We start from the raw sequence: 24,107 nt of genomic DNA, 5'->3' as shown, positions 1-24,107 counted from the left end.
CAAAAGTTGGTCATACAGTTGGTCTTCCATGGTTGTCAAAAGTTTGGTGTCATAGGGAGCAGAGAGAAACATATATAAAAAGTTACTGTGCACTGTTGGGACAGCACCATCTAAAGTCAGTTCAATGTAAGAGGAAGCAGCTGTGTGTATGAGTATGATTTAAAAAAAAAAAAAACTGCACACTTTTCAACAAATTAGAGACAGGGTGAGAAAATAAGTGAAGTGATAACATTATGGTCTGGAGGAATATATTCCTAGTCTAGGCTATTTTACACCCCCAGGTATAAATTTTATCCTTAGGGGTATACTGTGGCCTGCGCCAGCCTATACACGGGTTCCATGTGAGAGGGGTAAATTCTGGCCTGGAGGGGTATAGTTTGGTCTAGGCTATTTTATACCCGGCTATAGTTTGGTCTAGGATATTTTATACTTTGGGGTATAGTTTGGCCTAGGACAATTTATCCCTGGGGTATACTTTGGCCTGAGCCAAACTATACCCAGGCTTAACCTGGGCGGGGGTTAATTTGGCCTGTTACACCAGGAGTTGGACCATCACAGATCTAATATTGCTGACCTCTAAGGTTAGGCCATCAATATTAGAAAGTGTATAATGTCACTTTGCAACTGTATTTTGATGAAACACATATCTGCATTGTAAGATAATGTTATCATCTTTTGTTTGTTTGTTGGGGCATGTTCTCCTGAGTGGTTAGAATATGCATTTTTATATCATCACTTACCTAACTTTCCATGTTCGTGCTTGCATCATCGTGACTCCTACCCTTGGGTGGGTTAAGGAGGCTCTATGGGCTCTTACAAATTTGTATTGAAGAATTTGTTTGACTGCATGACCATACCTACTCATGGTTTTTTTCATTTCGGGTGTTCCTTGTCCTTGTGGCCTTTTTTATTTTATAAACATAATAAAGATATGTTTTTACTATCTCTGTGTCTTCTCTAATTATTGGTCTGGTAGTATCGGGGAATTGACAGGACAGAGTGTTATTTTCTCTTGTATTTAGCCCACATTGAGATAGGTTTTTTGTTATAAAATTGTAAAAATCACTTAAAAATGTAGCACTAAACCACCCACAGTTTTATATATAAAAGGAAAAGCAACAGTATAACAAGAAGTCTCAAACATTCCTGAACATTTCTTGACTGATCACAACAGCAAAGGTTTTCACCATTTAAGGATTCCAAGAAAAAATGTAGAGACATGAAAGGCCACATGTGAGTTACAGAGATCCTTAACCAAGGCTGACAGTTTTAAAGTGCCATCTTTTCTTTATCTCTCGAGATCTGCGAGTCAGGTGCAGGAAAATAAATTTAAAAGATGAGACTTTCCTATTGTTCTCTCCTGGAACTTGAAATATTTTACATTATGTGTGAAGACACAGAATCAAAATCATCATTTCACTTATTTCATGCAGGTCAAGTCTCACATTTTATTCCATTATTTCTATCATAAATCAGCCAAAATCATAAGGTAGAATTTTCAGCTGATAATTCAGTTGTTCGCTGTGGGCTGATTCACTATATCCACCATAGAAATTGCTGAATTTCCTTGTAGGAAAGGAAAAATATCCTGAATATCCTCTCTGAAAGTGCAAAACGTTGGTCGGTTTGTCTGTACAAATAGATGATGCAGTGATCCATAGCATGCTTATTCATGTCTGTCTTCGTGCTAATGGAGCTGGTAAACAATGACATTTTCACAAGTGAAAAAGGAGAAAATGTATTTTATGAGGTGTAACTGTCATCTATATATAGATCACAAGCCTGCTGGGAATCAACATGTAACTGTACAGATTCCTACACATATCTAGTCTTAAAGAAAAAGTTATCTTGTTCCTGGAGCTAACATTAGCCCAGCTCCATGTTAGAGGGGTAAATTCTGGCCTGGAGGAGTATAGTTTGGTCTAGGCTATTTTATACCTGGGCTATAGTTGGGAGGATTGAGCAAGCTATGCGTCGATGCCAACAACACACTCATATGGCGTCCAAGCGAGCTTCTGAGATGCCGGAATAATCAGAGGCACGGCGTGCGGAACGAGTTCAGCGGCAGGCCAACTTCAGAGCTACCGAAACGCTGGAGTAGGCGGATCATTGATGCCAACAACATGCTCATTATATGGCATCCCAGCCAGCTGCTAAGATTCCAGAACAATCACAGGCATGGCGCAAGGAACAAGTTCAGGAGCAGGACAACATAAGAACTGCCGAAACGCCAGAGCAGGTGAACCATTGACGGCAGCAATTTGTTGAATATAGGCAGATCATCGTTGCCAACAACACGCAGACAAAGTTGTGGGCAGAGGCTAGTATATATATATATATATATATATATATATATATATATATATATATATACATATATACATACATTAGGCATACAAAGATATAAATGTATACTGTAGATACATAAATTATATATGACTTATTAATATTCACAGTATAAAAGAATTTCTACTTTTGTAGATGTAGAATGTAATATAGAATGATTAAAAATGCAGTCACAAAATCTTACAATGTGTTCATGTACATAACGCTGTATATGATGGCACCCATACTGTTATTTGGGACCTTACTGTACTTTTTTATGTTTCCAAACTCATGTGATTTATTCATGACATACAAAAATGTCCTATGTGCTATCAAAATACTGTTCATCCCTTTAAACCTTGTTAAGGGAAAGTACTTCTGTGATACTGCACTGCATGATTTACCTTACAATGGCACATGGAGTGTGTATAGTTCTATACAGAACTCCAGGAACTCTGTATAGCTCATTAATTATAATGTAGGTGTAGATAGCACTCTAATCTAATGTGAAGATGGGGCCCCAGTCCAGTATCACAATTAGAAAGAAAAGACTTCACACTTAACGACAAAATGTATACAATCAGTCTTTTATTAATACACGTGTACAGTCTACTCTACATATGATCACGTGCTAATAAAACACTGAAATTACATACGTTTCATTCTGGAGTGTGAAGTCTTTTCCTTCTAATTGTATACCTCAGTAGAGGCACTTGCACACAGCTCTCTTGTACTAGATGTGTTTAAGTGCCACATGAACAACTGTATATACGGGTGTGATGAAGTAAATAATGCTTGCTTGAATAGATAAAGTTGCAGTGAGTTCCACAGAAGTAGACATGCACCAGAGGAGTCAAGATCGTGCAAGCGTGAAGAACAGATAAGAGCAGAGAAGAATGACATGTCCTTATTGGAGGTTTCATGCTGTCTTGCGACTGGAACTTGGATGTAGAAATCAGCCAAGTTGGGAAAGCACTTTATATGGTATCGTGAGAATTTTTTGTTATGGTTGCAAAGTGACCGGCAACCAGCGAAGGATTAGAAAAGAAGAAGAGTGAGAGAGGAAACATCGATAAATTTGGTAACATTGTCGACCCATTGAAAAGCCAAAAGTTTGTTTTAATAGGATTATATAGGTTAAGCAAGATGAGGCATTGTTAGATATTTTTGTATGGTATGTATGATATATTTATTGGCCAACCAGAAAAAAAGAAATTTGGAAGCTTTTATAGCACAGAAGCTCCTTCTTCAGGAATTAAATGAATAACTGAGGACACAGAAAGACACTGACTACATAAAGAAAATTAGTCTCAATTAGTAAGATAAGCCAGGGCAATAAAAAAGAGGACTTAGGAGTTAAGGGATCTGTAGTCAATCTGGGGACTGGTGAAGTGTGTCCATGTGAGGGCTCATACATTCAGGTGCTAGAGTCCTTTTGCCAGTTACCTATATTTTATGATGAACATGAATTCCCAAATTTTTTCATCGGTCATTCTTAAAGAGGACCTTTCACCGATTTGGCACAGGCAGTTCTATATACTGCTGAAAGCTGACAGTGCGCTTTCCCGATCTGTGCCCCAGGTAAAGAGCTTTCGGTCTGGGTACCGTAGCTCTTTACAGTCAGAAGGGCGTTCCTGACAGTCAGTCAGGTACATCCTTCTCCACAGCAGCGCCTATAGCGCTGTACAGTGTGAGCGGAGAGGAACGCCCCCTCCCCTCCTGATAATACTCGTCTATGGACAAGCACTGTGAGCAGAGAGAGGGGGCGTTCCTCCCCGCTCACACTGTACTGTGCGATAGGCGCTGTTGTGAAGAAGGACGTACCTGACAGACTGTCAGAAACATCCTTCTGACTGTAAAGAGCTATGGTACCGGGACCGATAGCTCTTTACCCTGGGCACAGATTGGGAAACCCGACAGTGCGCTGAATTCAGCGCACTGTCAGCTTTCCAGCAGTATATAGAACTGCATGTGCCCAAATCTGTGAAAGGTCCTCTTTAAAGTGTCCTGTTAGAAGCAGGCCTTTTAACTTTTATAAACTGAGGTCTTTCCCACAGAAGTGTTTTCCCATGCAGGGGAAGGGAACCGTTGGCGCTCCAGCTGTTGCAAAACTACAACTCCCAGCATGCGTACTTGCTCTGCTGTTCTTGGAACTCCCATGGAAGTGAATGGAGCGTGTTGGGAATTGTAGTTTCACAGCAGCTGGAGTGCCGAAGGTTCCCTACCCCTGTCCAGTTGCCAAATGAACATCTTGAGGAAAATTGTACTCTATGCATGAGAAGATAATCCGATAATTCAAAGTATAGAAAGTTCCTGCATTCATGGTCATATCCATTGACAATTGATCAGCACACAGACAATTAGAGAAAAACTATACAAAATTAGTTATATTTGGAAAAATGTTTAACATTTAATGGTATAAAAGTTTAAATATGATTTTGTTTTAAGGAGAAGGCACCAGCAAAAATATGAGAAAAAATTGCACAACTGCATTTACTATTGTTTCCTGTGCTCAAGTAAATCATTTATGATGCCTTTTATAGTGTGTACCTGAAGTCTATTGATAGACGTACTTGTGAAAATTAATTTGTATTAGGTGCAAATAATGAAGAGATCCATATAACCTTTCCTTTGTCATATATTTACAGGTGTAAACAGATGAGTTATCCAGATGACCTGCCTCAGATTGCGGTAGTCTTTATTTTTGTAAATGAAGCTTTGTCTGTCATCCTACGTTCAGTGCACAGCGTGGTTAACCATACTCCATCTCATCTACTCAAAGAGATCGTTCTAGTAGATGACAACAGTGACAATGGTAGGTAAAACTATTATTAAAAGAGAAACTATCCTTCTCACAGTATCCTGTATTGTGCCTGTATAAAGGAATTTTGTAACTAGGTCTGCCTAAGGGGCAGGTGTGTGCTTCCTTCCGGCTCCTTAAAAGTCCAGTGCATGCACCAAAAGCCTTCTCCAGCTAATCCCAGTCAATCACCAGCTCTGCTTCATTTGCCACACCCTGCTTGAGAAATCAGGTTCCCAGCCTTGTTAGAGTCTTGCCAAGGGCTTCCTGCGGCCTGACTTCTTATACTTTGCTTGTTACCTGACCTCATCCTAGTCTGCTGATTTATTCACTAGTACATATCTCTGTTTGATCTTGGCCTGTTTCTGGTTACTTTACCTGTGCTACCAGCCCTGGTCACTTGTCAGAAGCTCAGTCATGATTCCCTTATTGTGACCAGGTTATCTTTTCATGTTTGCAATGTACCTAACTGATAACCTGGCCACAATAAAGTAAAGTAAAATAAAGAACTCAAGGCTGGGCTATTAGCAACCTATCAAAACAATAGACTGTCAGTATTACAATAGTTAGAGAACATCTTAGAAGGAATGTAAAAATTTTAATTATTTAATTGTGAGATATATATATATATATATATATATATATATATATATATATAAAACTTTTAATGGTCTACAAATTTAAATATGTTTATGGTCATTGAAAAAGCCCTTTAAGGCTGGAGCCCCATGTTGCAAAAATTCTGCATTTTACACTGCCTGCCAAGTGGATGGGATTAGCCAGACCCACATTGTAGAAAACAATCTGTAGCAGAAATGCTGCGGTTTCAAAATTGCAAGAGATTTTGCAAATTGCAGTATGTCAATTCTATCTAGGGAAATGCTGGTGTTTTCCATATAGGTATAATAAAAACAGAAATTTTGCAGAGGAAAACTCTGCAGACTTTCTGTGAAATACGGTGCGGAAATTTTTTTTTTGACTGTTGCTTGCAATGTGGGGCCTTAGCCTAAAATAGACCTAGTATACTGAAAATGCAGTCCAATTTGCATACAACCTGGTATATAACAGCACAGTATGTGTGAATACTGAGATAGCTGTCAGTTACTGAGTAGAATTGTCTTCTTGACTGCTAAGCCCAGAATGAACAGATGAATAAACTGTTAGTTATACCGAATCTTTCCCACAAAACTATATATCAATCTGCGCAGCCCCTCTTGCTCCAATATGCTGCCTGAAGACTGCACTGTATTTTAGTGCAATAAGTTTTCTTTATGTAAAGCTTTGTAGAAATTCTATGTACAGTCGTGCCAATGTCCACTGTCTGTGGAAGAGACCTTGTTTCCTTAGTTCCTTTGTGAGTTACAGCTCATTTGCAAGGTTCTATTCCCCTATATTAATCAGATGCCCTAACAAAAGCGTGTTCTTACCAAGATACATAGACCAACAATATACCAAAGAAAAGTAAGGAACCACTCAACATAACCAAGTGTTTATGGCACTTGCCCCCTTGCTACATGTCAATTTACTGTAATATGTGTGTGTTTATATGGGGTTATAATTGATATTAGAGATGAGCGAACAGTAAAATGTTCGAGGTTCGATATTCGTTTCGAGTAGCACCTCAATATTCGACTACTCGAATCGAATATCGAACCCTATTATAGTCTATTGGGGGAAAATGCTCATTTCAGGGGTAGGCAAGTTCGATCAAATTATACTTACCAAGTCCACGAGTGAGGGTCGGGCTGGATCCTCCGAGCAGTCTTCTCCTTGCAGCGTCCCCATGGCGTCTTCCGGCTCTTCATTCACTCTGCCAGGCATCGGGCCTGGACAGAGCCGACTGCGCATGCCCGCACTACAAGCGGACATGCGCAGTCAGCTCTGCCCAGGCCCGATGCCTGGCAGAGTGAATGAAGAGCCAGAAGATGCCGTGGGGAAGCTGCACGGAGAAGACTTCTAAAGGTAGGAGAAGAACCAGCATTGATTGGCCGACTGTATAGCATTCAGCCAATCAATGCTGGTTCTGCATCGAACTTTTACATTCGAATAGCGAGTGGTACTCAATCGAGTACGAGTATTTCGAATACCGTAGTATTCGATCGAATACCTACTCGATCCAGTACTACTCGCTCATCTCTAATTGATATCTGTATATACCCTCAATATGGATTTTTACATTTTGCAATTATTTCATAAGGGAGACATGGTTGCCTCCACCTTCACCCCTCTTGCTGACCCCAGTGTTTTCTTGCACTGTTGTGTCTGTCTTTGCTATATGATTATGTTATTGTCAAATTTTCATAATTAATAAACTTTTTGTACTTTTTGGTTATGTTGAGTGGTTCCATACCTTTTCTTTGATATATTGTTTCCTTTGTTCTGAACCCAGGCAGGTCCCAAAGGGCGAATCACTACTTATCATAATTCTATCGCTGCATTAACACTAAGAAAAAGGAATACTCCTATAAGTAAATAACTTCCAGATCTTTTATTTTCTTTCTGTCTAGATATTCATTTAAAGCAATTTGCAGCCAACATTCCCAGTTTGTGAATCTGATGAGTAAATCAGACCATTGAGCAATAGCTTGTACTCAGATGCATGACACTTCAACATCATTTAGAATTATTCAAGTTGTCCCATGCTCATTGTAAAACAAAAAACACTACTCGGTTTGAGATTTATGGACTGGACGGGCATCTTTTAGCTATAAACCACTAAACTTAATTAATGTTTTTGCTCGTTTGATGATATACCTGATCCAGATTGTAAATATTCATCTCCAAAATTGGCGGCTTCACAGGCGAGGGTGATGCATTTACTGTAGTTGCAGGAATTAACAAACTTAGCTGAAGGAGCCTTATCATTTTCTATGATTACTACAGATATGAAAATCTTAGAACAATTCTGCCGTAAATAAACTATTGATTTTATTTTCCATTTCTTATATAGCACAAATTTTACAACTAAATTGCAAAATGAAAACAGCTATTTTTTGTCTTAGTATTGCTATAAAAAATGTAAAGTGGTTGTCTCATAAAGGTACCCATTGTCTATCTGCTGTATTATAATATATTGACACCATAGAGGTGGGTATTCACTTGGGAGACCCCTCTATGAGATACAACAGAGAGGTAAGCAAGCCTTACACATTAGAATTTAAACAGTTAAAGTGGTAGTTTTTTTAATACCTGTTTTTGGATAATCCTACCAAAATTCATCCCATACAGCCAACAAACTAAAGTTGGTAGCAAACAAATTCTGTTGTGCTGGATTTTTATGGGCTAGACTGACAGACCAGTAGTTGAAATTTGTATTGTGGGTGTAAGGGAATTGCTAGAGCAGCAATTTCCCAGTAGCAGTTGGTGAACCCTGGGGGGAGAGGCACAATAGACAGTGAGTCATAAGCTGAAACCCCCTGCTGTCCCTTCCTGCTTGCCGTTCCTATCCTAAGCAATAGGCGGCAACTGGTCGATGGGCCTTTCCTATATAAGTGAAAACACAGAACGCAGACAAGACAAACAACAACAAAGGAAGGTCATATAGCCAAGGTTCCAGTAACAGTTGAGCAATGCAGTACAGAATCAAAAACCAAGAGAATAGTCAAATGGGTAAGCCAGAGGTCAGAGTTAAGCGATAATAGAAGCAGAAGAGAAGCTTAGCTGGGACAAAGTCACAGGACAGAGTCTTAATAGCCAGTGAGTCTGTGTGGGCGGATGGCCTATATATAGAAAGCCCAGGATCAGCCCCAGACCTGATTGGAAGACAGGCTAACAATCACACAGGCAAGGCTACAATTAACTATTAGATGAACGGAGAGAAACAAGGTGTAGGAGACAGGTGTGGTGAAAATTCAATTACTGAGATAGAGCAATGTTCACACAGTGCAACGAAAAACACTAAGCAACGAATCAAACTGAACACGCCTCCTGCGCCACAGCATGCGAGCGGAGGGTGGCACAGAGACCTGAACAGGCAGAGACGTTACAGTGGGCATGTGTTTGTACTAATAACACATCACACATTTCTTGTTGTCAACACTTCAGTAGTATTGAACAACTATCAGCTGTTTCCCAAGTATCTGTAGTAGTAAAACATTTGTTTGAAAATTCACAATTATTCATGTGTTTGGGACATTCGGGTGTACAAACAATCTACCAAAGTTCATTGCAGAAAAGCAATGGCAGTCTAAAATGTAATGTGTATGGCCAGCTTCAGTGTATAAGGATGAATCCTCCTCTGGATGATTTAAAGGGGTTATCCAGGAATACAAAAACTTCCCGCATGATATTACATGCAGCAGAAGGTCCCATTTACATACATTCTTCAATATTGAAATTGTAACCCCACGGTGGACAAACTGTAAGGTTATGCAAACCAAGGAAGTAGCATGTGTCTCTAAGATCAGCTAATTGGATTTTCAAGTCCCTAGCTCCAATGTGTGGCATGTGGGGGGCATAAAAGCCAGATTGAAAGCAATGTTTTTAAGGAACTTGAAACATGAAAAACCAGATCAAATGGTATAAGCATGTGAGATGGTGAAACCAAGGAGATATAACCAGGTAAAGGAATAATGATTTATAGTTTCAGACTGACAGTTGGCACATGTGACCTGAAGGAAAGCAGCAGCAGCCATTTTGGTAAGGGAGCCAGCTGTAACTGAGGCAGACTGAGGGAACTGACGCCACGTAGAGCATCTTTCGTCTGGGATCACCCAACTATTGTGAAAAGCAGCTACTCTTGTCTGTACTGGATCCTGTGGAGAGAGGAGAGATTTGCCGAGGCAGCTTAGGAGCCATGTCGAATCCAGTTGTAAAGAGAAGTGATGACCATCTTTGGTATAGAACTTTGACAAAGTGAGCCCCCTCATTCAGTAACCGTGACTGGCTATCCATCTAAATAAGACCTGGGTCAGTTAGCGTGCATGCCAAACCTTTTGAGACTGATATCAGGCCTGTAGTTAGTATAGTTAGGGCTGTTGTTTGTGACAAGCCACAATATAGGAACATAACAGCTATGGGACATCGGAAAAAATACTCCACCTGTAATATCTGCTCAGCAACAAACTCATCCATTTGTTCTTTGACACTGTTATTTGTGGGTTGGGGATATTGTGAATAGTTTATAAGATTATAAACTGCTGTGCTACACCACAAGCATGCCCAGGACACTCACCCCACATAATTGTTCCTGTGTTTCAAGGGATTAATAGGTATATGCCGGGCGGCCTATCCAAGCTCGCTGATAGGTAAAGTTACCTTGTATATCTATAACACATATTTCTGGGCAACACGCTGTGTAGCACAGGGGCCTCGGCTCATACCTGTGTGTATGTAATTTTGAGTTATCTGAGGTGTTAATACCTTTGATATACCTTTGGTTTCAATAAAAGTTCAGTTTTGGTTAAACTAGTGTTGTAGTTGCTTTCCTCGTTCATGACTTCGCTGTATCCTGGGGAGCCTACCTTGGTATAAGGCGTACAAGATGTCAGTCATTGTCACCTGTCATAAACTGAGAGAGACAGAATTCATGAACTGGGAGACCTTGGTTTAACACTTTGGCAGATCATTATGCACCTACAACAAGATGTCTGCACTATTCACTGTTGAATTTCTCAATAGTTGGGGGAACAAAAACAAACTGGAATGACAGCAAGCGTTCACTGAGGTGAATCTCTGGGAGGAGGGATCTTCTGACTGGAAGAATGACTGAATAAAAGTCATCCATTCTGTACTGCAAGTGAAATTGGATGTCACAATCCAAGCCTAGGACAGCAAACAGTGTCAACACAAACCACGAAGGATTGCATGACATTGGGCTACGAGCCAGATGTCCGCTACAAGTGTTCCATTGACCTCATGACACCTCTCTCTGTGATGGTGCACAGCAGTATTGCAATAGAGACTGGATTGGAGGTTCATCCTTTTCAGCAATGAGTCCAACTTTTCTTTTTAGATACAGTTATAGCTGTAGAATGGTCTGAAGACCATGTGGAGAGTGCCATAAAAAAAAGCCTTCACAAGGGAATGTTGTACAGGTCCTACTCTCAGGATTATGGTTTGGGGTGGCATAATGTACAATAGCCAGAACCCTGCAGGTTTCATTTCTAGTATACTGACTTCTCCATGTTACATTGATTTGGTTGCAGAACCAGTGGTACACCAATTTCTCCCAATCATCTTAGAAGCCATTTTTTAACACGATAACACCAGGATGTGTTGCTTGTGCTACTCTGGGCAGCTTGTGTGGTATAAATGTACTATAGTGGCCTGCAGCATCTCTGGATTTGTCTCTAATTGAGTAAATCTGGAATTTCATTGGAGGATAATTGCTCAGGGAGCTGTGAGTAACCGATCTTGGTGGTTTGCGTGTCCTAGTGCATTCAGCGTAGCACAACATTTCGGCATGTGGTGCTCATATTCAATATTGAATAAATTGATATATTTTGAATATTTTGTTTCAATTTTTTACAATTTGAATTCCATTAACATGTCTATTGATCCTGTGATTTCAATAACTCCGAGACATTTTCTTCATGATGAGGCAATTTTAATATTAACCCGTTCTCAACTTTCACCATAATAGTAAGGCGCAGCAGGGAAGGACTTCCCGCATATCTCTGTACTATTACAACGGAAGATTGGTGTGCACACAGAAACTGTGTGCACACCATGTCTTGCTGGTCTGCCCTGCCACATACCTGGCTGATCCTGCCCATAATAGAGGCCTAGGCTGACAGCCTCATATAAACTGCAATACATGTGTACTACAGTTTATACTATTGAACCAGTAATAAAAAAAAAAATGTTAATAAAAAGTTTAAATGTGGTAAAAAAATGTTATTTGGTAAAATAAAAAGTACATATTCGATATCACTGCATCTATAAAATCCCAAACAATAAAACTAAAATGTTATTTAACCTGTATGCTGAACAACGTAAAGCCCATAAGGTGAATGTACTTCTGAGTAGAGATGAGCGAACACCGTTCGGATCAGCCAATCCGAATAGCACGCACCCATAGAAATGAATAGAAGCACCTGTGACGCTGACTTTGCCGGCGGCCGGCCGGCGTCACAGGTGCTTCTATTCATTTCTATGGGTGCGTGCTGTTCGGATCGGCTGATCCGAACAGTGTTTGCTCATCTCTACTTCTGAGTACAAGCTATTGCTCATTGGTTTGATTTGCTCATCAGTTTCAGAAACTGGGAGAGGGAGCATCCTGAAGCGCTGAGAGGAGCCAGAGCTGCAGCTCCTGTGTCTCAGCCGTTGCTGCAGCTTCGGGGCCCCCTGTTGGTGGAAAGTATTCCACCAACAGGGGGCCCCGATCATTATACTCAGGGGTCCGAAAAGACCTCCGAGAATAATGATAGCAGCGGTAGCAGCTGTCACCGGGCCCCTAATGTCCCGGGTCCTGTGGCAGCTGCCTCTGCTGCTATGGTGGTAGTTACGCCACTGGCTCTACTGTATCTTTAGGCAAAAGATTAGGGCCAGAAAAATGACATGGTGTATCTGGGAAAATATAAATTTTCATTTTTCACCAGCCCCTGCTTTTTGGAAAGCATCTCTGAGGTCAAAATGATCGCTATACCCTTCAAGGGATACAGTTTCCAAAAAGAAGTCACTTCTTGGTACTCTTCACTGCATTAGCACCTTAGGGGCAAATGTGTCATAGCACCTGGACATTATTCTGCTCTCTAAAAGGCTAATGGCACTTACTGCCGTCTGTGCCCTGTCGTGTTCCCTGTCATATTTCTGTAGTCAGGTGAAATTGTGTAAAAATTTGTTGGTTACATTTTCTCCTTTGAACCCTTTAAAAATGAAAAAATCGAACCAACACATATGGGATAATGTTGTGTTGATTATTCTGCTTCAACCCTTTGTGAAAATGAAAAAAATGGGGCTAAAGATATATTAATATAAGAAAAAAATATTTTTTAATTTTCACATCCCAATATTGGTTAATAAATTCATTGAAAACCCTGGTAGGTGAAAATACTCACTATGCCCCTTGATGGGGGTTTCCACAGTTTAGCACCTCAGGGAATCTGCAAATGTGGCTGAAGCTGGTCACAGCAAAGGCTCATGGCACTCCTTACCATCTGCATCTTGCTGTGTGTTCTTATATCAGTTTACATTCACATGTGGAGTATTTCGGTAGTTGGGTGAACTTGCATAAAAAATTGTGCTACAGTGTTTTCTCCTGGCAGAAGTCCCCGCTGCATGTGACTGCTGATTCCAATCAGCGACCTCAGTGGCCTAAGAAAAGGGACATGGGACGTCTTAGTGCAGCGGGGACTTCCGTCAAAAGGAAAGTAGTAGGACCAAACCAAGCTGGGAGACAGTGGAACACCAAGAACAGGTAAGTATGTTTTTTAAAAACAACTTTTTTACCTTTCATGGCCTCATATTGAAAAAGTGTTTAATGGCAATATGAAACAGAGATGTGGAATTTAGATTTATGAACTTATTTGGGTGTTAAGACTATCTGTACAAAAAGCAGATAATTTTTTGACTTTTTGAATTGTTCATTTTTCAAAATTTCCACCAAATTTAATATTTTTTCATAATTAAACACAAAACATATACAGGTAGTCCTCGACTTACGACGTTGATCCATTCTTGCGCGGCGTCGTAAACCGAATTTCGACGTAAGTCGGAAACCTACCATACCGACACCGCGTAGGAACGGATCAACGTGATTTAGTGTGCAGCGGCTCGGAACTACCCCCCCCCCCCCTTTAAAATAAAACCCTGAAACAGAATGTGAAACTTACCGTACGGTGCAGGGTGGGCGGGCGGGCATTCAGGCCTCCTCTTCCTCTGATGTTCCGTCCTCCTCCTCCGGCGCTCGCAAACTGATAATGGCCTGGGCGCATGCGCAGTAGCCGTAATAGAAGCATTATGATACTGCGCATGCGCCCAGGCCATTATCAGTTCGTGAGCGCCGGAGGAAGTGGTCAGGACATCGGAGGAAGAGGAGGCCTGAATGCCCGCCCACCCACCCTGCACCGGTCAGTAAGTTTCACATTCTGTTTCAGGGTTTTATTTTACAAGCTCACTTGTAACAGCAAGCTGCCAGCTCTCTTCCGATGAGCAAGGACGAGCCTGCTGCAGAACCAGCATTGATTTGCCGCAGGCTAGTCCTTGCTAGCTGGGAGTGCTGGCAGTTTTCTGTTACAAGGGAGCTGTCGTAACCACGAAACGTCGTAACCCGAGACCGTCGGAACCCGAGGACTACCTGTAATCTAAAATTTACCATTAATACGGAGTGTGTCACAAAGAAAACAATCTTAAAGGGATTCTACCACTAAAACACTTTTTTTTCTAGTGACCACGTCGGAATAGCCTTTAAAAAGGCTATTCGTCTCTTACCTTACTTTCTTTCTTATGGTAGAGTTGGAAGGGACCTCAAGGGCCATCGGGTCCAACCCCCTGTGAGTGCAGGTTTTCCTAAATCATCCCAGCTATATGTTTATCCAGATTCCGCTTGAAGATTTCCATTGATGGAGCGCCCACCACCTCCCGTGGCAGCCTATTCCACTCTCTCACTACCCTCACTGTCAGAAAGTTTTTCCTAATGTCTAATCTGTATCTCTTTCCCTTTAGTTTCATCCCATTGCTTCTTGTACTTCCTTGTGCTAATGAGAATAGGGTAGATCCCTCTGCCCTGTGACTACCTTTCAGATATTTGTAGACTGCTATTAAATCTCCCCTCAGCCTTCTCTTCTGCAAACTAAACAGTCCCAGTTCTTTTAGCCGCTCCTCATAGGACATGGTTTGCAGACCTTCCACCATTTTGGTTGCTCTTCTCTGGACTTGCTCCAATATATCGATGTCTTTCTTGAATTGAGGCGCCCAGAACTGTACACAGTATTCCAGGTGTGGTCTGACCAGGGAAGAGTACAGCGGAATAATGACCTCTCTTGATCTAGATTCAATGCTTGTCTTAATACATCCCAGAATTTTATTAGCCTTTTTTGCAGCAGCACCGCACTGTTGGCTCATGTTGAATTTTTGATCTACTATTATGCCCAAGTCCTTTTCCCCTATGCTATCACTTAGTTCTATTCCTCCCATACTATATATGTTTTTTACATTTCTGTTACCCAGATGTAGAACTTTGCATTTGTCCCTGTTAAATACCATTTTGTTTGCCTCAGCCCATTGTTCCAGTGTGTCTAAGTCCTTTTGAATACACTCTCTCTCCTCTCTAGTGTTGGCTATTCCTCCTATCTTCGTATCATCTGCAAATTTTATGAGTTCCCCAATAATTCCATCGTCCAGATCATTTATAAAGATATTAAAAAGTACTGGGCCCAGAACAGAACCCTGCGGCACCCCGCTTTTGACTTTCTTCCAGTTCGATGTGTAGCCATTTAGTATTACTCGTTGTGCCCGATCATTAAGCCAGTTGTGAATCCACCTAACTGATTTTTTGTCAAAGCCATACTTAATCATTTTTTCAATAAGAAGGTTATGTGATACTTTATCAAATGCCTTACTGAAGTCAATATATACTATGTCCACGGCATTCCCTTGGTCCAACCATTCAGTGATTTTGTTGTAGAAGGAAATCAGGTTAGTCTGACAAGATTTATTGGTCATAAAGCCGTGCTGGCTCTGGTTAATTAATGCCTTCCCATCCAGGTACCGAAGTAAATGTTCCTTGACAATTTGCTCAAAGATTTTTCCTGCTATCGAGGTCAGACTTACCGGCCTGTAATTTCCTGGATCGTCCCTTTTCCCCTTTTTGTAGATGGGGACAACATTTGCCCTTTTCCAATCTAAAGGGACCACTCCTGTTTCCCATGACTTACCGAAGATTATAGCAAGGGGTTCTGTTATTTCCTCTGCTATCTCTTTCAGGACTCTAGGGTGTAAATCATCTGGTCCTGGGGACTTGGTTTCCTGTAACTTGGCTAAGTGCTCTCTTACCAGACCTTTGCTTATAGTCAGCTTGGAGTTCTCCTTCCCCTCATCTCCATCACCATTAATGTCGATATTTCCATTAGTTTCTTGGGAGAAGACGGATACAAAATATGAATTTAGTAGCTCCACCTGCTGTTCCACCATGTTAACTGTTTCTCCTTTGTCATTCTTCAGGACTCCAATGGTCTCCTTCACTTTTCTTTTGCTTTTAACATATCCCCAAAATCCTTTTACCTTACTCTTTGCCTCTTTTGCAAGCTTCAATTCGTGTTCAGCCTTAGCTCCTTTGATGCTTGTCTTGCAGAGTCTGCAGACTGCTGTGTACGCTTCCTTAGGTATAGTTCCCATCTTCCACTTTTTGTATGCTTCCTTTTTCCTTTTTAGCAGGTTATGTAATTTTTTGGTCATCCATCCTGATATTTTTAGGTGCTTCCCATTTCTCTTCCTTCTAGGTATTGTTAGTTCCTGTGCTTTAATGATTTCCCTACGGAAGATTTCCCACCCTTCATGTGCATTTTTGTGCTTAAGAATTTTGCACCATGGAATTCTGCTAACCCTTGCCTTCAGGCTCTTGAAGTCTGCCCTGCTAAAGTCGAGCCTTGAAGTCTGTGTCTTCTCAGGTCTTCTTCTTCTTGCAACCCCAAACTCAAGTATAGAATGATCGCTGAATCCCAGTGTCCCTGCTACCCGTAGTCCCTCTTCTACCTGTAGAAGTGCTCTCCGCCGCGCCGTTCGTTCAAAATACCGGTTTGTACCGGTATGTTAATGAGTTCTCTCGCAGCGATGGGGGCGTCCCCATCGCAGGAGCAGCGATGGGGGCGTCCCCATTGCAGCTCGAAAACTCACCGCAGCGCCGCCTCTCCGGTCTTCGGTGTCCTCCCCTTGCTTCTTCAGCGTACTGTCGGACGCCTGCGCAGTACGCTCTGTTCGACGAAGATTGCCGAACGTACTGCGCATGCGCGAAATTGCGATCCCAGCTATAGTGCGGGCACCGAACTTTCGCGCATGCGCAGTACGTTCGGCAATCTTCGCCGAACAGAGAGCATACTGCGCAGGCGTCCGACAGACGCTGAAGAGGCAAGGGGAGGACACCGAAGACCGGAGAGGCGGCGCTGCGGTGAGTTTTCGAGCTGCAATGGGGACGCCCCCATCGCTGCTCCTGCGATGGGGACGCCCCCATCGCTGCGAGAGAACTCATTAGCATACCGGTACAAACCGGTATTTTGAACGAACGGCGCGGCGGAGAGCACTTCTACAGGTAAGAGACGAATAGCCTTTTTAAAGGCTATTCCGACGTGGTCACTAGAAAAAAAAGTGTTTTAGTGGTAGAATCCCTTTAAAATCACTTTGGTGAGTTAGTGTTCCAAAGTTGTTATTGCATGAAGAGATATATGTCAGATTTGAAAAATCGAGGTCTATCAGGAAGTCAAAAACTAGCTGCAGTGGGGAGGGGTTATGGATATATATGTATATATTTGCTATATGCATGACATGACAAACCCTACTAAACTCCGAGGATAAGCAGGAGGACTAGAGCAGGGTCAATCACGTGACCATGAGTAAGCACATCAGCAGGGAAGACCTAAATGCAAGACTTGTAGCTCCTAAGCAGTCCTTTGAAATGCTCAGTATTGGTGTATCAGGGATGCAGAAAGCACATGCTATAACCACTTTAACCATCCTTGTATAACATGAACAGCTGGTCATCAGAATGATCACCATGTAATGCTATATTTCCCCTACAATATACACTGACCTCTGCTTCTTATGGCAAGCTTGGAAGTACTAAGGGTCAGACTTTCTGTGATCAGATGTATCCTACCAGAAAGAGTTTGCCTCTAATGGAATTACATGAATACTGGATATTTATATATAGTAAAATTGAGGACTGTGACAAAGCTAAAATACATTATAAGGGCCAGTTCGCACTGAGTTTACGGGCGCACATTCTGGCACGTATACACGTGTCAGAAGGTGAGCGCTCAAAACAGATCCCATTCATTTCAATGGATCATTACGGCCGCATAACGCGCATGCAAAATTACGCGCGTTATGCACCCATAACGACGTGTGAACTGGCCCTAATATTGTTTTTTTCACCCAAAGTTTCATGCAAAAAAAAGAAAAAAAAACAAAAACCAGATAACAGTAGCAACAGAGCATGTACTGTATGTCAGTAAGTATGAAGAGTTCCCATTCATTAAGCATGCGCTTAGTTATCAGTTCTTTGTAAATTAGGACTCCAACTACATTACCCATGTGATATATTCAATAACATATGTTCAAAGAAATTATTCCTTCGTTTCAGTCGAGCTAAAATTCAACTTGGATCAATATGTGAATAAGCGATACCCTGGCCTTGTGAAAATAGTTCGTAATACTAGACGGGAAGGACTAATCCGAGCTCGAATACAAGGATGGAAGGCAGCCAGTGCGCCAATAGTTGGATTTTTTGATGCTCATGTGGAATTCAACACTGGATGGTAAGGACTCAGTGTGGTTTTTATATTCATGTTGTATATCTATCAACTAAGTTACATGTTCAGTTATCAATGCTTGTCATATAAAATGTATCAGTGCAGCTACTCCATGGTTGTTTATTCTTCTCTAAGGAGAAATGAAGGTTAAACTGTGAGAGAAGCCATTATCTGTGCACAACAATGTAATAATCATAGCCCATATCTTAGGAAGTAAAATGGAAAACTGGTAAAACTACAGTATATCTTATCATATGTGGAACCCTAAAGATGTATGTTTCTTGTTTTACCTATGAGGAACAAATTCAAATGTGTAACTTGAAACTCCAAGATCCCAATACAAATTCTGTAACAGGACCCCAAAGATCACCAACAATATTATTTAGAATACTTTCACACGGTATTTGTTCAGTATTTCGTTTTATTATTTGTAAGCCGAAACTGTGAGTGGGTTCATAACCAAGAAAGGTGTTAAAAACTTTCCATCATACGTTTACTCTGCATAGGTTCCATTTCTTGGTTTCGGCTAATACTGATGCAAAATACTGAACAAATATTGATCATGTAAAAAAATGCCACATGTAGACAGGCATCTGTAACTGGGCTTGTTGACCTCATTAGAATGTAATTTTAACTCTTTCCTTTCCGGTTGCCAAGCTAGAAGGAACACTGCCCACAGTATGTGTACCCCAGGAGATAGATGGCATGTCTTGGGATTACTTTAGTGTTTGTTTGAAGAGGGGGTACTTGGATTAGGAATACTGAGCAACATTATTCCATGAGGTTGGTTTATATTGCTCCCCTATATGCAGTATGACCATTGTCTCATAGTGAAGATTGTATGCACAGTCAATTGTCCTTGAAGAACTCATTTCAGTACTCGTAAGACGTTACATAGTGTCTTGTAATCTGTTTCAATGGCATCTATTTTATAAAATAGTATAGCTATAAAAGCTGCAGTATGACTACCCTGTGAGTAATATTTGTACATCACAGTTTAATAGACAGATATTAAAAATAAGTTCAACCTTAACAAAAGTTAAATAAAATAACTTAAATATGGCAAAAAATAACCTTTTACTGTAGATATGAAGAGTGTTTTATAAAGTTCTACAAGTTCTGCAAGGTGCGAAAACTAATTGAGTGATACATTGGGTAGCTGGAAGGATCCCTCATGGTCTCCACATATGCCCTTCCATCTGTTTGCCTTGAGGTGAAGCATAACTGTTTCATCTTTATTAAGAACAACATTATTGTGGGATATTTGACCTTTCTAGTGAAGGAGACCATTGAGTGGTTTATCTTTTCGTCAACCTTCAGCTATGAACATAATGTACTTGAGGAATTATATCCATACGATATGAGGAGCCAAATGTTCTTGAAAATTATAAAATTTAAGAACATGTTGCGTCTAGCCAACTGTGAACTGACCACTAGCTTGATGGTTTACATTTTCTATCTAAATAAAAAGAAGAACATCCTAAGTGACATTTTCTAAGTTAATTTCCAAATAACTATTACAATAAAACAGACTGAAGCGCTATCTACCTCTCGTTCTCTCTATGGAACATCAAGTTGCCTGTTGCCTGAACGAGCCGGCTGAGAACGAGATAATTACTTACTTTGGATGTCCTAGAAGTGACAGCTTATTACACCCATTAGAGCATGGCTTAATGTTCCGTCAGTCACATTCCGCAGTGCCAGAAATATTTCCTTGAAATATTAATAAGTACTATGAAGAGGATATATAGATATAATACAAATAATAACAAGAGGGAAGAAGGATCACACAGCAAAGCTCAGCTCAGTTAACCTCTAGGACTTTCATAGGTAATGCTCCAATTTGCCCGAAAAAAAAAAAACTATTAGGAATAGATTATTTTTATTCTAATATAAAGCAAATAACAAAAGTAAAATAGATTCACCTCATCCCATTTACTGAACTGCTCTATCTGAATGCATCTGACTGAAAGTGGTTCATCAAATGTCCTTATTGCTGCCTACTAATGGAGATTTTTATTGCAAATCCATACCCATTGAGGAGGCACAATGAATCCCTGCATTACAGAGATTTGTCAGTAATGTACACATGCTCTGCTTGCAAAATTTCCAAGGAGAAGCAAGGAGACTTACCTTTCTTTTAGTGGCTGTTGTCTGCTAGAAATGGGTAAATGAAGATGTACATTTATAATATTTATTGATACACCTTTCACAAATACTCACATACTAAAAATTATACTCATTATATTAGTAAACAAATGTAATAAAAAATATATGTAAACCGGCAAATTGTAATAGTAACCGTCATATAATGCAGCATGCTAGAGAAGTTAAAGAGGACCTTTCATGGTTTGGGGCACAGGCAGTTCTATATACTGCTGGAAAGCCAACAGTGCACTGAATTCAGCGTACTGTCAGCTTTCCCGATCTGTGCCCCGGGTGAAGAGCTATTGGTGCTGGTACCGTAGTGCTTTACAGTCAGAAGGGCGTTTCTGACAGTCAGCCAGGAACGTCGTTCTGTACAAGCAGCTCCAATAGCACTGTACTGTGTGAGCAGGGAGTATTATCAGAAGGGGAGGAGGCGTTCCTCCCCGATCTCAGAGTACAGCACTATTGGCGCTGCTTGTACAGAAGGACGGTCCTGACAGAGTGTCAGAAACGCTCTTCTGACTGTGAAAAGCTACGGTACCGGGACTGCTGGCTCTTCACCCAGGGAACAAATCGGGAAAGCCGACAGTGCGCTGAATTCAACGCACTGTTGACTTTCCAGCAGTATACAGAACTGCTTGTGCCCAAATCCATAAAAGGTCCTCTTTAAATGAAATTATTTGCTAGACAAATGTTATTGTCTGTATAATGAAAAGCTATACAATTTTCCAGTATACTTTCTGTATAAATTCCTCACGGTTTTCTAGATCTCTGCTTGCTTCCAATGTATAAAGATAAGTCCATGGTCATGTGATGTCACGCAGGTGCATGGCTCGTTATAGTCACAGCACAGTAATTAGACATCTGCCTGCTAACGAGCATAGACTGATTCGTAGCAATGGCAGTAAGCAGAGATCTAGGAAAATATGATGAATTCTTACAGATAGTATATTGGAAATATATATATATATATATATATATATATATATGGTACTATTCCGTTATCGGGCCAGCAGCAGCGCATTTCAGCACCAGCTTTCGGGACAGCAGTTCAGTTCAGCAGCGGGAATTACAATGACATCCGAGGACTGCTGGCCCGATGCTTGTGCCCAGTAGCCAGTACATCAATGACCCCCCCCTCCATCTCCTCCTCCTTCCAGTGCTGCCCCCCAGCTCTCCTTACATCTACCCCGTACCCTCTCCCCGCCACATGACTAAGCCGATGCTGGCCCGATGATAGAGGCCGTGCTTGTGTGTAGTAGGCAGTACATCGATCGATGCCCTCATCCTCCTCTTCCTTCCAGTGCTGCCCCCCAGCTCTTCTTACATCTGCCCCGTACCCTCTCCCTGTAATAGGCCTCACCGTAAATCTTGAGCAATGAATGCTACTAGATAGCCGCCGGACGCTGCAGAAAGTTTGTCCCTCCGGCTCGCTGTAGCTCACCGTTCCTATAGTCGGCGTGTTTCTTGTCAGGGCCTGGATTGAGCCCCGGTGTCTTTCCTTTCGGTCTCGGTACTAGCGCTGAGGTGAGGCCTAGTCGTGTGGCGGGGAGAGGGTACGGGGAAGATGTAAGGAGAGCTGGGGGGCAGCACTGGCAGGAGGAGAAGGATGGGGGAGGGGGGTCATCGATGTACTGGTTACTGGGCACAAGCATCGGGCCAGCAGTCCTCGGATGTCATTGTAATTCCCGCTGCTGAACTGCTGTCCCGAAAGCTGCTGCTGAACTGCGCTGCTGCTGGCCCGATAACGGAATAGTACCCTATATATATATATATATATATATATATATATGTTATTGTTTATTTGAGATGAGCAAACAGTGAAATATTCGAGATTTGATATTCGTTTCGAGTAGAGCCTCAATATTTGACTACTCGATCGAATACCGAACTCCATTATAGTCTATGGGAAAAAAATGCTTGTTTCAGGGAAAACCACTATTCGACTAAAGGAGAGTCACCAAGTCCACGAGTAGCAGGAGGAGAGTGTTTAGGAGGAGTGCATTTGCGCTGATAAAAAGTAAGCGCCCTCGTAACTGCAAGCTGCCAGATCTCCTGACAACGCTGGTTCTGCAGCAGGCTCGTCCTTGCTAATCGGCAGAGCTGGTAGCTTGCTGTTACGAGGGAGCTGACTTTTTTGTCATAGGAATGCATTGACCAGCGTTGACTGGCCAGTGTACAGCATTCGGCCAATCAACGCTGGTTCTGCTGGAGGCTCGTCTGTGACGAGGCAGAGTCTAAGATCGGACCACAATGGAGACTGCAGTGGTCCGATGTTAGACTCCACCTCCTCATAGCCAGCACTGCTACATCTCGGCATAGGAATGCATTGACCAGTGTTGATTGGCCAAATGCCATACAGAGTATAGCATTCGGCCAATCAACTCTGGTCAATGCATTCCTATGGGAAAAAGTCAGCTCCCGCAAATCGCAAGCTGACAGGGATCCCAACATAATACAATGACTTTGGCATGTTAGATGCCCCCAGACATGCTTCCCTGCTGTCCCAGTTGCATTCCAGTGTTTTGGCATCATTTCCCGGGGTGTCATAGTGGACTTGGTGACTCTCCTGAGTTGAATGTGGGATCCCCTGAAACAAAGCATTTTTCCCCATAGACTATAATGGGGTTCGATATTTGTTCGAATAGTCGAATATTGAGCGGCTATTCGAAACAAATATTGAATATTGAATATTTTACTGTTCGCTCATCTCTAGTCCTTATAAATCTTTAGCTCTGTTGTCTGTTTTCAATATATAGAACTTAATTATATTTACACCTTGGGCATAACTATAAAAGTTGACAATTATAATTACTTGCAAGCATAATGAAATATTACACTCTGAAAATGATTTTGCCGGATGTAGCGCACAGTACAGTAACCTGTTCAAGTGTCACTATCATGAGACAATGGCACTTCAGATACAAGCATTTGGAAGAGTTATAAAGCTAGTTAATATATTCTAAAGTTCAAGAGTGTTTGATGTCTCACTTCTCAATCCCCTGGAAAGGAAACGTGAGCGGCTTCATTCCAAACAGCAAAGATGAGCTGACCTAACTAAAGAAAATATACCAGAGGCTTACTGTCTTTATGTTAGGGCCACATTGACTGTAATACACATTGTGCAGTGAAAATTGCAATTAATAAAAGCTAATGTGGTTAAACCAGAAACCTAATGGATTCTCTTTGTCCATTGTATTGTGGACACAACAACATGCAATTTGCAAATCGACCACATTTACTTTCATTAAGACGATGCTACACTATAATCTTTACCCACACCAGCACCATAACTAGTGCCTTGGTGCTAATTTTAATAGGCTGGATAATAGCAGGGCCATGATCACTAATAGAAGTGATCTCCCTATGATTTATCCCCATAGTATGAGACAATGATATCACAGTACATGGAAAATAATTACATTAGT

General features: G+C 41.4%; 1 protein-coding gene across 1 annotated transcript in view; it reads left to right on the top strand.

Annotated features, from left to right (window-relative positions):
* Positions 1-24,107, top strand: part of GALNT9 (polypeptide N-acetylgalactosaminyltransferase 9) — a 243,539-nt gene that overhangs the window by 88,373 nt on the left and 131,059 nt on the right. The window contains exons 3-4 of the mRNA XM_075274965.1: positions 4,974-5,140; positions 18,363-18,537. Of these exons, the coding sequence (XP_075131066.1) occupies positions 4,974-5,140; positions 18,363-18,537 (342 nt within the window). The remainder of the gene's footprint in view (positions 1-4,973; positions 5,141-18,362; positions 18,538-24,107) is intronic.

The sequence above is a fragment of the Leptodactylus fuscus genome, chromosome 1, assembly GCF_031893055.1.
Source record: "Leptodactylus fuscus isolate aLepFus1 chromosome 1, aLepFus1.hap2, whole genome shotgun sequence".
In the NCBI taxonomy this organism is placed as follows: domain Eukaryota; kingdom Metazoa; phylum Chordata; class Amphibia; order Anura; family Leptodactylidae; genus Leptodactylus; species Leptodactylus fuscus.
This window is presented reverse-complemented; position numbering and strand designations above follow the sequence as displayed.